Source organism: Delphinus delphis, chromosome 13, assembly GCF_949987515.2.
Source record: "Delphinus delphis chromosome 13, mDelDel1.2, whole genome shotgun sequence".
Taxonomy (NCBI): domain Eukaryota; kingdom Metazoa; phylum Chordata; class Mammalia; order Artiodactyla; family Delphinidae; genus Delphinus; species Delphinus delphis.
The window spans coordinates 22,749,054-22,762,306 of record NC_082695.1 but is presented as its reverse complement, the minus strand read 5'-3'; the positions used below and the strand labels follow the sequence as shown (position 1 = coordinate 22,762,306).

Here is a 13,253-nt window from a genome sequence, read left to right as displayed (position 1 = left end):
TGGGGCTTGACTGTACCGCTCCACCCCTCCTACTGGTCTCGTTGTGGTTCCTTCATTATATCTTTAGTTGAAGATCTTTTCTGCTAGATTCTGGTCTTCCTTAACAATCGTTGCTCCGTAAATAGTTGTAATTTTGGTGTGCCCATGAGAGGAGGTAAGCTCAGGGTCTTCCTACTCTACCATCTTGGCCTGAACTCCCACCATCCTCTTTTCTAAATATACTTTTTATTTACATATACATAAAATTCACCACTTTAAAGCATACAAATCGGTGGTTTTTAGTATATTCATAAAGTTGTGCAACCATCAGTACTAATTCCAGAACATTTTCATCACCCCAAAAAGAAACCACATGCTTATTAGCAGTCACTCCCCATTTCTCCCTCCGCTATCCCCTGTCAACCATTAATCTACTGCGTCTGTAGATGACTGTTCTGGATATTTCACATAAATGGAATCATACAATATATAGCCTTTTGTGTCTGGCATCTTTCATTTAGTAAAACAAAAGTATGATATTCATCCATGTGGTACCATGTATCAGTACTTCATTCCTTTTTATGGCCAAATAATATTCCACTGTGTGGGTATACCACATTTTGTTTATCCATTCATCAGTCGATGGACATTTGGGTCACTACCTTTTTGCTATTAAAAATAATACTGATGGGGCTTCCCTGGTGGCGCAGTGGTTGGGAGTCCACCTGCTGATGCAGGGGATGCAGGTTTGTGCCCCGGTCCAGGAGGATCCCACATGCTGCAGAGCGGCTGGGCCCGTGAGCCGTGGCCGCTGGGTCTGCGCGTCCAGAGCCTGTGCTCTGCAACGGGGGAGGCCACAGCGGTGAGAGGCCCACGTACCGCAAAAAAAAAAAAAAAAAAAAAAATCCTGATATGAACACTTGTGTATACAAGTTTTTGTGTGGATATATGTTTTCATTTCTCTTGGGCATATACCTAAGAGTGGAATTACTGGATCATATGGTAACTGTATGTTTAACTTTTTGAGAACCTGCCAAACTGTTTCCATACCACCTGCACCATTTTATATTCCCAGCAACAGTGTGTGAGTGTTCTGATTTCTCCACATCCTTGCCTTGTCCTTTCCATCTCCCCAACCCTTTTTTGTTTGTTTCAAGCTATCCTAGTGGATGTGAAATGATATCTCATTGTGGTTTTGATTTGCATTTCCCTATTGACTAATGATGGTGAGCATCTTTTCATGTGCTATTTGGCCATTTGTATGTCTTTGGGGAAATGTCTATTCTAATCCTATGTCCATTTAAAAATTGTTTTTTTAAAATTGTGCTTGTAAGCCTTTACATATTCTGGATACAAGTCCTTTAGAAGATATATTTTCAAATATTTTATCCCATTCTGTGGGTTGTCTTCACTTTCTTGATGGTGTCCTTCAAATCACAAAAGGTTTTAATTTTGATGAAATCTAATTTATTTCTTCTCTTGTTGCTTGTGCTTTTGCCCTCCTATCTAAGAAATCATTGCCAATCCAAGGTCACAACGATTTATGCCTGTGGTTTTTTACTAAGAATTTTATACTTACATTTAGATCTTCAGTCCATTTCGAGTTAATTTTCATATATTACGTGAGGTAGGGATCCAACTTCATTCCTTTGCATATGACTATTCACTTATCCAAGCACAAATTTGTTGAAAAGACTATTCTTTCTCCCGTTGAATTGTCTTGTTACCTTTGTTAAAAATCAATTGACGGGGGCTTCCCAGGTGGCGCAGTGGTTGAGAGTCCGCCTGCCGATGCAGGGGACACAGGTTCGTGCCCCGGTCCGGGAAGATCCCACATGCTGCAGAGCGGCGGGGCCCGTGAGCCATGGCCGCTGAGCGTGCGTGTCCGGAGCCTGTGCTCCGCAACGGGAGAGGCCACAACAGTGAGAGGCCTGCGTACCGCAAAAAAAAAAAAAAAAAAAATCAATTGACCATCAATTGTGAGGGTTTATTTACATACTCGTATTTCTATTCTATTTATATATATGTCTGTCCTTTTGTCACTACCACACTCTCTTGATTACTGTAACCTTCTATTAAGTTTTGAGATCAGAGAAGTGTGAATCTTCCAATTTTGTTCTTTTTCAAGATTGTTTTGGCTATTCTGGGTCCCTTGCATTAATTTTAGGATCAGCTTGTCAATTCCTGCAAAAAAGGCAACTGGGGTTTTGATAGGGATTGCACTGAATCTGTAGATTGGGGAGTATTGCCATTTTAATAACATTAAAAATTTTGATTCATGAACACGGGTATCATTCCATTCATTTAGATCTTTAATTTCTTTCAATGACATGAGTAGTTTTTGTTGTACAAGTCTTGCACTTCTTTGGTTAAATTTATTCCTAAGTTTTTTATTCTTTTTCATGCTTCTGTTAGTTTGCTTGGGCTGCCATAACAGAAAAACCATGGACTACTTGACTTAAACAACATAAATTTTTTCACAGTTCTGGAGACTGAAATCCCAAGGTCAGGGTGCCTGCAGGGATGCTTACTGGTGAGACCTCTTTTTGGCTTGCAGATAGCCACCTTCTCCCTGTGTCTTCACTTTTCCTCTGTGCATATGTGGAGAGACTGGGATCTCTGTGTCTCTTCTTCTTCTTATAAGTACACTAGTCCTGTCAGATAGAGCCTCATTCTTATGACCTCGTTTAACCTTAATTACTTCCTTAAAGGCCCTATTTCCAAATAAAGTCACATTGGGCATTAGGGCTTCAATATATAGCTTTTGGGGGACACAGTTCAATCCATCACAATGCTAATGTAAATGGAAATGTTTTCTTAATTTCATTTTCAGATTGTTCATTGCTAGTGTATAGAAAGATAATTAGTTTTTATGTATTGATCTTGTATCCTTTAGCGTTGCTGAACTAGCTTATTAATTCTCATAGTTCTTGTGTGTGTGTGTGTGTGTGTGTGGATTTTCTACATGTCATTGCAAATAGAGCTGGTTTTACTTCTTCCTTTTTAATCTGGGTATCTTTTCTTTCTTTTTCTTGCCTGATTGCCTGGCTAGAATCTCCAGTACTATGTTGACTAGAACTGGGAGGAGTGGATATCTTTGTCTTGTTCCTGATCTTAGGGGAAAGCATTCACTCTTTCACCATCAGGTATGATGTTCACTGGGGTTTTTTCATAGATGCCCTTTATCAGGTTGATGGAATTTCCTTCTATTCCTAATTAGTTGAATGTTTTTAGCATGAAAAGGTGTTTGATTTTATACACATATTGTATTCATGCTTTTTTATACATATATTAAGACAATCATGTGGTTTTGTCCTTTATTCTTTTAATATGTATTAAATTGATTTTCATATATTGAACCAAACTTGCAACCTCAGGATAAATTCCATTTGGTCACAGTGCATAATCCTTTGTATCTATTGCTGGATTCAGTTTGCTAGTATGTTTTAAGGATTTTTACATCTAAATTCATGAGGAATATTGATCTGTAGTTTTCTTTCCTTGTGATATTTTTATTTTTTAAATATTTATTTATGCATGCTGCTCAGGGTCTTAGTTGCGGCACACGGACTCTTAGTTGTGGCGTGCATGCGGGATCTAGTTCCCCAACCAGGGATCGAACCCGGGACCCCTGCTTTGGGAGTGTGGAGTCTTACCCACTGGACCACCAGGGAAGTCCCCCTTGTGGTATTTTTAAATTTGGTTTTGGTATCAGGGTGATACTGGCCTCATAGAATGAGTTGGGCAGTATTCTCTTTCCTTTTATTATTTTTTTTAAGAAGAGTTTGTAAGGGACTTCCCTGGGGGTCCAGTGGCTAAGACTCCATGCTGCCAATACAGAGGGCCTGGGTTTGATCCCCGGTCAGGGAACTAGATCCCACATTGCTGCAACTAAGAGTTCGCGTGTCGCAACTAAAGATCCTGCATGCTGCAATGAAGATCCACATGCTGCAGCTAAGACCCTGTGCAGCCAAAAATAAATAAATAAATGTTTAAAAAAAAAGTTTGTGAATTCTTGTTTATGTGTTTGGTAGAATTCAACAGTGAAGCTATCTGGTTCTGGGCTTTTCTTTGTGGGAAGTTTTGATTACTGATTCAATCCTTTTGCTTGTTATAGACCTATTCAGACTTTCTTTTTCTTCTTGAGTCCATTTCAGTAGTTTGTGTCTTTATAGAAACATTTCCATTTCATCTAGGTTATCTAATTTGTTGGCATACATTTGTTCATAAAATTCCCTTATAATCCTTTTTATTGATGTAAGAGTGATTATAACATCCCTCTTTCATTCCAGATTTTAGTAATTTGAGTCTTTTCTTTTTTTCTTGGCCTTTCAAGCTAATGGTTTGTCAAGTTTGTTGATCTTTTCAAAGAATCTACTTTTTATTTCATTGATTTTTCTATTGTTTTTCTGTTCTCTACTTCATTTATTTCTGCTTGAGTGTGTATTGTTTCCTTCCTTCTGTTTCCTATAGGTTTAGTTTGCACATCTTTTTTTTTTTTTAGTTTCTTAAGGTTTGCAGTTAGGTAATTAATTTGAGGTCTTTCTTTTTTAATATAGCATTTATAGCTATAAATTTCTCTCTAAGCTTTAGCTGCATTATAACTTTTGATACATTGTGTTCTTGTTTTCATTTATCTCAAAGTATTTCCTAATTTTCCTTGTGATTTCTTCTTTGACCTATTGGTTATTTTGGAGTGTGTTGTGTGATTTCCACGTATATGTGAATTTCCCACATTGCCTTCTGTTATTTATTATTTTTTAAAAAACTGCTATTGAAGTACAGTTGATTTACAGTGTTGTGTTAATTTCTGCTGTACAGCAAAGTAACTCAGTTATACACATATATTCTTTTTCATTATGCTTTATTACAGGATATTGAATATAGTTCCCTGTGCTATACAGTAGGCCCTTGTTGTTTATCCATCCTATATATAATAGTTTGCATCTGCTAATCCCAAACTCCCAATACTTCTCTCCCTCATCCCCCGCTCAACAACCACAAATAGTCTGTTCTCTATGTCTGTGAGTCTGTTTCTGTTTCATAGATATGTTCATTTGTGTTGTATTTTAGATTCCACATATAAGTGATATCATATGGTATTTGTCTTTGTCTGACTTACTTCACTTAGTATGATAATCTCTAGGTCCATCCATGTTGCTGCAGATGGCTTTATTTCATTCTTTTTTATGGCTGAGTAGTATTCCATTATACATATATACCACATCTTCTTTTTCCATTCATCTGTCTTTGGTCATTTAGGTTGTTTCCATGTCTTGGCTATTGTAAATAGTGCTGCTGTGAACATACGGGTATCTTTTCGAATTAGTTTTGTCTGGGTATATGCCCAAGAGTGGAATTGATGGATCATATGGCAACTCTATTTTTAGTTTTTTAAGGAGCCTCCATACTGTTCTCCATAGTGGCTGCACCAGTTTACATTCCCACCAATGGGGTAAGAGAGTTCCCTTTTCTTTACACCCTCTCCAGCATTTCTTTTTTGTAGACTTTTTAATGATGGCCATGACCAGTGTGAGGTAGTACCTCATTGTAGTTTTGATGTGCATTTCTCTAATAATTAGTGATGATGAGCATTTTTTCCTGTGCCTGTTGGCCATCTGTATGTCTTCTTTGGAGAAATGTTTATTTAGGTCTTCTGCCCATTTTTTTGATTGGGTTGTTTGTTTTTTTGTTATTGAGCTGCATGAGCTGTTTGTATATTTTGGAAATTAAGCCCTTATTGGTCACATCATTTGCAAATATTTTCTCCCAATTCGTAGGTTGTCTTTTCATTTTGTTTATGGTTTCCTTTGCTGTGCAAAAGCTTATAAATTTGATTAGGTCCCATTTGTTTAGTTTTGCTTGTATTTCTATTGCCTTGGGAGACTGACCTAAGAAAACATTTATATGATTTACATCAGAGAGTGTTTTTCGTTTGTTCTCTTCTAGAAGTTTTATGGTGTCTTGTCTTATATTTAAGTCTTTAAGACATTTTGAGTTTATTTTTGTGTATGGTGTCAGGGTGTGTTCTAACTTCATTGATTTACATGTGGCTGTCCAGCTAGCCCAACACCACTTGCTGAAGAGATTGTCTTTTCTCCATTGTGTATTCTTGCCTCATTTGTTGAAGATCAATTGACCATAGGTGTGTGTGTTTATTTCCAGGCTCTCTATTCTGTTCCATTGATCCGTGTGTCTGTTTTTGTGCCAGTACCATGCAGTTTTGATTACTGTAGCTTTGTAGTATTGTCTGAAGTCTGGGAGGGTTATGCCTTCGCTTTGTTCTGTTTCCTCAGGACTGCTTTGGCAATTCTGGGTCTTTTATGGTTCCATATAAATTTTAGGATTTTCACATTCTGTGAAGAATGTCATGGGTAATTTGATAGGGATCATGTTAAATCTGTAGGTTGTTTTTGGTGGTATGGCCATTTTAACAATATTAATTCTTCCAATCCAAGAGCATGGGATATCTTTCCATTTATTTGAATCATCTTCAGTTTCCATTATCAGTGTTTTATCGTTCTTGGCATATAAGTCTTTCACTTCCTTGATCAGGTTTATTCCTAAGTTTTTTGTTTTTTGGGGTTTTTTTGATGTGATTTTAAACGTGATTTTTTTTTTTTTTTTACTTTCTGATATTGCATTGTTAGTGTAAAGAAATGCAACAGGTTTCTGTATGTTAATCTTGTATTCTGCTACCTTGCTGAATTTTTTTTTAATCAGTTTTAGTAGTTTTTGTGTGGAGTCTGTATGGTTTCCTATATATACTATCATGTCATCTGCATATAAGACAATTTTACCTCTTCTCTTCCAATTTGGATACCTTTTATTTCTTTTTCTTGTCTGGTTGCTGTGGCTAGGACTTCCAATACCATGTTGAAAAGAAGTGGTGAGAGTGGGCATCCTTGTCTTGTTCCAAATTTTAGTGGGAAGGCTTTCTTTCAGCTTTTTACCATTGAGTTTTATGTTGGCTATGGGTTTGTCATAAATAGCTTTCATCATGTTATGTTCCCTCTATACCCACTTTGGTAAGAGTTTTTATCATAATGGATGTTAAATTTTATCAAATGCTTTTCCTGTATCTGTTGAGATCACCATGTGGTTTTTGTTTTCTCTTTTGTTGATGTGGTGTATCACATAGATTGATTTGTGTATGTTTTACCATCCTTGTGACCCTGGGATGAATCCAACTTGATTGTGGTGTATGATCCTTTTTCATGTGTTGTCAGATTCCGTTTACTAATATTTTGTTGAGAATTTTTGCATCTATATTTATCAAATATAGATATCAGTATATAGCTATAGATCAATATATTCATAGATAATAGATTAATATAGTCATCAATACAGATACAGATTTGCTGATATTGGCCTGTAATTTTCTTTTTTGGTGTTTGTCTGGTTTTGGTATCAGGGTGATAGTGGCTTCATAGAATGACTTTGGGAGTATTCCCTCCTCTTCAGTCTTTTGGAAGAGCTTGAGAAGGATCAGTATAAGTTCTTATTCATATGTTTGGAAGAATTCCCCAGTGAAGCCATCTGGTCCTGGACTTTTGTTTGTAGGGAGTTTGTTTTTTTGTTTTTGTTTTTTTAAATTACAGATTCTATTTCACTTCTAGTGATCAGTCTATTCAAATTTTCTGTTTCTTGATTCAGTTTCGGTGGGCTGTATGTTTCTAGAAACTTGTCCATTTCTTCTAGGTTGTCCAATTTGTTGGCATATAATTGTTCATAGTATTCTCTTATTTTTTTTTATGTCTATAGTATTCTTTATTATTTCTCCTCTTTCATTTCTTATTTTATTTGGGTCCTCTCTTTTCTTCTTGGTGAGCCTACCCAGAGGTTTGTCAATTTTGTTTACCCTTTTGAAGAACCAGCTCTTGGTTTTATTGATTTTTCTGTTTCTTTTTAATCTCTTTTATTTATTTCTCTCTGATCTTTACTATTTCCTTTCTTCTGCTGACTTTAGGTTTTGTTTGTTCTTCTTTTTCTAATTCTTTTAGGTGGTAGGTTAGGTTGTTTATTTGAGATTTTTCTTGGTTTTTTTGAGGAAGGCCTGTATCACTATGAACTTACCTCCAAGAACTGCTTTTGCTGCATCCCATAGATTTTGTACAGTTGTTTTGTATATTTTTATTTTTATATGAAGCTGATACGACTGGATTCTAAGTACACTGAGATTGTCAAAAGGTTACGTATTTCCTTCTGGTTCTTTAGGTTTTTTCTTTGACTTCATACTCTTTTTAAAAAAAATTCAGTGTACCTGCCCCATTTAACAAACACAAAACATTCGCATAATGTTTAACATTTGATGGACACAACCCTATGTTATAGATACTATTGTTGTCCCAACTTACAGATGAGGAAACAGAGACATGGAAAAATTAAATTCTTTGCCAAGTTCCCACAACTAATAGATGGCAAAAACTGAGATTTGATCCTGGGCTTCCAGCATTTGAGCCCATACTTTCAGTTAGCAGCTCTCAGAGTGTTTGGTCTCAGGACCCTCTTATATTCTGAAAAAATGACTGAGCCAAAATGTATACGGACATACAAAGGCCCTAGAATATCTAAGAAATCTTGATAAAGAAAAAAATTTTTAATAAAAAAATGACTGGTTCTCAAAGTTGGAAGACTTAACCAGCATATTTCAACATTTACTACAAAACTACCGTAATTAACACAGAGTACTTTTGGAGCAAGGATAGATAAATATACCACTGGAACAGAACAAAGAATCCGTAAATAGACCCACAGATGTATGTTTTCTTGATTTACATCAAAGGTGCCACTGTAATTACGTGGGGGAATGATTTTGGAACAACTAATTGTGTGTATGGAGAAAAGTAAAGCCTGACCTTTAACTCAAACACAAAAATTTGTTAAGTATATCATAGACCTAAAATCAAAAGCTAAAACAATCAAACTTCCAAATAAAAGCATAGGAGAATATTTTCCTGGTATTGTGGTAAATAAAGTTTTTAATCAGATCACAAAATACACTAAACCAAATAAGAGAGATTGATAAATTTGACTTAAATTAGAACATCTGATCATCAAAACGCATCATTAAGAAAGTAAATAGGGGCTTCCCTGGTGGCGCAGTGGTTGAGAGTCTGCCTGCCGATGCAGGGGACACAGGTTCATGCCCCGGTCTGGGAAGATCCCACATGCCGCGGAGCGGCTAGGCCCGTGAGCCATGGCTGCTGAGCCTGCGCATCCAGAGCCTGTGCTCCTCCGCAACGGGAGAGGCCACAACAGTGAGAGAGGCCCGCATACTGCGCAAAAAAAAAAAAAAAAAGTAAATAGGCCAGCTATAGAATGATAAAGAATTCATATACAGAATATACAAAGAACTTCTACAAATCAATAAGCTAAAGATAATTTTTTTTCCTATTCATCTTTTTTTTTTCTTTAGGGTTTGAGGTAGAGGTTTTTTTTAAGGTTTTTTTAAAATTGAAGTATAGTTAATTTACATTGTTGTATTTCAGGTATACAGCAAAGTGATTCAGTTATCTGTGTGTGTATGTATGTACATACATATATACATATACACACATATATCCTTTTTTAGATTCTTTCCCATTATAGGTTATTTTAAGATATTGATTAATCTTCGCTATGCTGTACAGTAGGTCCTTGTTGTTTATCTATTTTATATATAGTAATGTGTATCTGTTAATCCCAAACTCCTAATTTATCTCTCCCCACCCCTTGCTATCCCCTTTGGTAACCATAAGTTTGTTTTCTATGTCTGCGAGTCTATTTCTGTTTTGTAAAGAAGTTCATTTGTATCATTTTTTGGATTCCACATATAAGTGATATAGTATTTATCTTTTTAAAACGAACAAAAGATTTGAACAAGCATTTCATGAAAGAGGATATTCAAATGACCAATTAATGTATTAAAAGGAACTCAGAATAATATCAAAGAAATGCAAATTAAAACCATAATAACACAATTAGCAGAATGGATAAAAAAATTTTAAACTTTCATTATCAAGTGTTGCTGAGGATGTGGAGTAACTGAAATTCTCATCCATTATGATTTGGCAGCTTCTAATAAAGCCAAACATAGACCTACTGTGGAACCCAACAATTCCACATCCAGGCATATGCTCAAGAAAAATTAATTCATATGGCCACCAAAGACTTGTACAAGAATGTTCATAGCAGCTTTATTCATAATAGTCTAAAACTGGACAAAATCCTAATGTCTGTCAACAGGAAAAGAAAACAATATGTGATATATAGTTGTACAATGGAATATTACTGGCAATAATAAAAATGAACAACTATTAATACACAGAATGACATGTATGAATCTCAAGAACGCTATGCTGAGAGAAAAAAGCCAGGCACAAAAGTATACATATTAAGATTCCATTCATATGAAGTTAAGAACAAGCAAAACTAATCTATGATGACAGAAATCAGAATAATGGTGACCTCTGGTGGATTGGTGAGTCCTTCCATGATGATGGAAATGGCCTATAACTTGAATGTGGTGGAGGTTACATGGTGTATACATATGTAAAAATGAACTGAGCTGAATGTTTAAGATTTGTGTACTGTATGTAAATTATACATCAGTAAAACTTTAAATAAAAAGGACCTCCAAAGAGCCTTTGTTTATGTGAGTTATATCTATCAAATTTTATATTAGAAATTGAAATTGTGAAACTTTAAGGTATTAACTCATTTTTAAATAAAAAAAACTTACTACACATTAACATACATAATGTCTTTATGAAAAATAACTATTTTCTAAAACAAAAAATTAGAGGAGTGGCATTGTTTTACATTTTTGCAAATTTCTTTAACGTCTGACTAAAATAAGACAGCTGGAAAAAAGACAGCTGGATTCTCAAACCTGCTTCTGCATTTAATGTGTTAAAATATCATGTTATGCAGCCTTTGGAAACTCTACACTTACAGGAGAAGGCAAATGAAAAGACAAATGAAACTTATAAAAATAGTTTTAACCTCATGATTCTCTGGAAGTCTCAGAGACCCTAGAGTACCCCATATTATACTTTGGGAACTGCTGCTCTGACCCACCCTCCTTTGCTGCCTTTTTAGCATGTTGCTAGAAGAGAAATGTAATATTCAAGTTTAGAATGGGGTTCATGTTAGCTATTTTATTACACAGATTCCTTAGTATCTCTCTCATTTTCTACAGTTCTACCCCTGCCTCCCCTACATTTTCCAGGGCCAATAAGTTTGGAGATGAGGACTTCTCTTCCTCTTGGCCCTTGTCCTCTCTGTAGTGGAGGCTATATTCCAGCAAGCAGGTAGATGTTAACAATAGGACACATGAGCATGACAGGGGCTGACTTTGATCATTATCCACCCTCTTAGCATAATTATCATCATAAGTTGCTGCAAGAATTAGTTTTCGTTTCATCTCTCAACTCACAGGTCACCCCTATGACTGTATAGGAAGCACCTTGGTTAGTGACTTAGTAACCTCAGCTGTCTCACACCAGTTCACATCACTGTCCTTTCCAGAGGCAGGACTGCCTTAAGGACCTTGACATGGCACTCTTTTGCCTTCTTAGTGTGTCTTTAGTTATAGTTTAGAGCTGCTGGGTACAGCCAGATGACTGTAGGTACTGGTTGACTTTCTGAGATGCATCTAATATGAGCGTAAGACATACGCTTCGGAACAATTTTTTCCAACATTTTTTAATGAAAAATTTCAAACATACAAGAGAGTTGAAAGAATTTTATGGTAAAAACCAATATACTCATCATCTAGATTTTACAATTTACATTTTACTATATTGCTTTATCATATATGTCTATCCATCCCTCTATCCATCCATAAATGATTTTTTATGCAATTCAAAGTAAGTTGCAGACATAAATACACTACACTCCTCAATGCTTCAGCATGCATATGTTTAACTAGAATTTAATGTTTGTGTAGAGGGTTGTTTTTTTTTTCAGGTAAACTTTGTATATGGTTTACCCAAAGGAACTGAAAACTATGTCCACATAAAAACCTGCACATGTATGTTTATAGCAGCTTTATTCATAATTGACAAAACTTGGAAGCAACCAAGATGCCCTTCAGTAGATGAATGGATAAATGAACTGTGGTACCTGCAGACAATGGATTATTTTTCAGCACTAAAAAGAAATGCATTTCAAGCCATGAAAAAAAAAATGAAGGAAACTTAAATGCATATTACTAAGTGAAAGAAGCCAGTCTGAAAAGGCTACATATGGTATGATTCCAACAGTATGACATTCTGGAAAACGCAAAGCTATGGAGATAGTAAAAAGATTAGTGGTTGCCAGAGGTTAGAGGGGAGGGAAGGATGAATAGGCAAAGCACAGAGGATTTTTAGCATGGTGAAACTGTTCTGTATGATACTACAATCCTGGTATGTTATTATATATTTACCCAAACCCACAGAATATACAAAACCAAAAGAAAACCCTAATGTAAACCACAGACTTTGGGCAATTATGATATGTCAATGTAGGTTCATCAGTTATAACAAATGTACTACTCTAGTGAGTGATGTTGATAATGGGGCAGGCTGAGCATATGTGGGGGTAGGGAACATATGGGAAATCTCTGTCAGTTCTTCTCAATTTTGCTGTGAACCTAAAACTGCTCTAGGGACTTCCCTGGTGGCACAGTGGGTAAGAATCCACCTGCCAATGCAGGGAACATGGGTTCGATACCTGGTCCAGGAAGATCCCACAGGCTGCAGAGCAGCTAAACCTGTAAGCCACAACTATTGAGCCTGTGCTCTAGAGCCGACGAGCCACAACTACTGAGCCCACGCGCCCTGGAGACCACACACCACAACTACTGAGCCGACGCACCACAACTACTGAAGCCCGCGCACCTAGAGCCTGTGCTCCACAACAAGAGAAGCCACCACAATGAGAAGCCCGTGCACTGCAAGGAAGAGTCGCCCCCACTCACTGCAACTAGAAAAAGCCAGCATACAGCAACGAAGACCCAATGCAGCCAAAAATAAATAAATTAATTAAAAACAAAAGAAAAAACTGCTCTAAAAAAAAATTATCTTAAAAAAAATAAGTCCTGTCAGAAGAATGAGCTCTCTAGAAGACAAAGGCTGCTTTCATTTAAAAAAATTCATGTACAGTGAAGTGGACAAATTTTAAGTACAGCATTTGGTTAGTTCTGACAAATATGTTCACATGTGTTTCCCATATAGAATTGTAAAATATGACTATCACTCCAGAGTTTTTCTTGTGGTCCTTCTCAGTGAATACCTGACCCCACCACA

At 36.3% G+C, this 13,253-nt stretch overlaps 1 protein-coding gene and 1 long non-coding RNA gene across 4 annotated transcripts in view; one reads left to right on the top strand and one right to left on the bottom strand.

Moving 5' to 3' along the window:
• Positions 1–13,253, top strand: part of LOC132435994 (uncharacterized) — a 50,435-nt gene that overhangs the window by 14,651 nt on the left and 22,531 nt on the right. The gene's annotated exons all lie outside the window — the stretch shown is intronic.
• The window catches only part of MTMR3 (myotubularin related protein 3), a 157,989-nt gene continuing 152,837 nt past the window's right edge, over positions 8,102–13,253 (bottom strand). Inside the window, exon 18 of the mRNA XM_060028321.1 lies at positions 8,102–9,257. Coding sequence (XP_059884304.1) covers positions 9,123–9,257 — 135 coding nt within the window. The 3' untranslated portion in view covers positions 8,102–9,122. The remainder of the gene's footprint in view (positions 9,258–13,253) is intronic.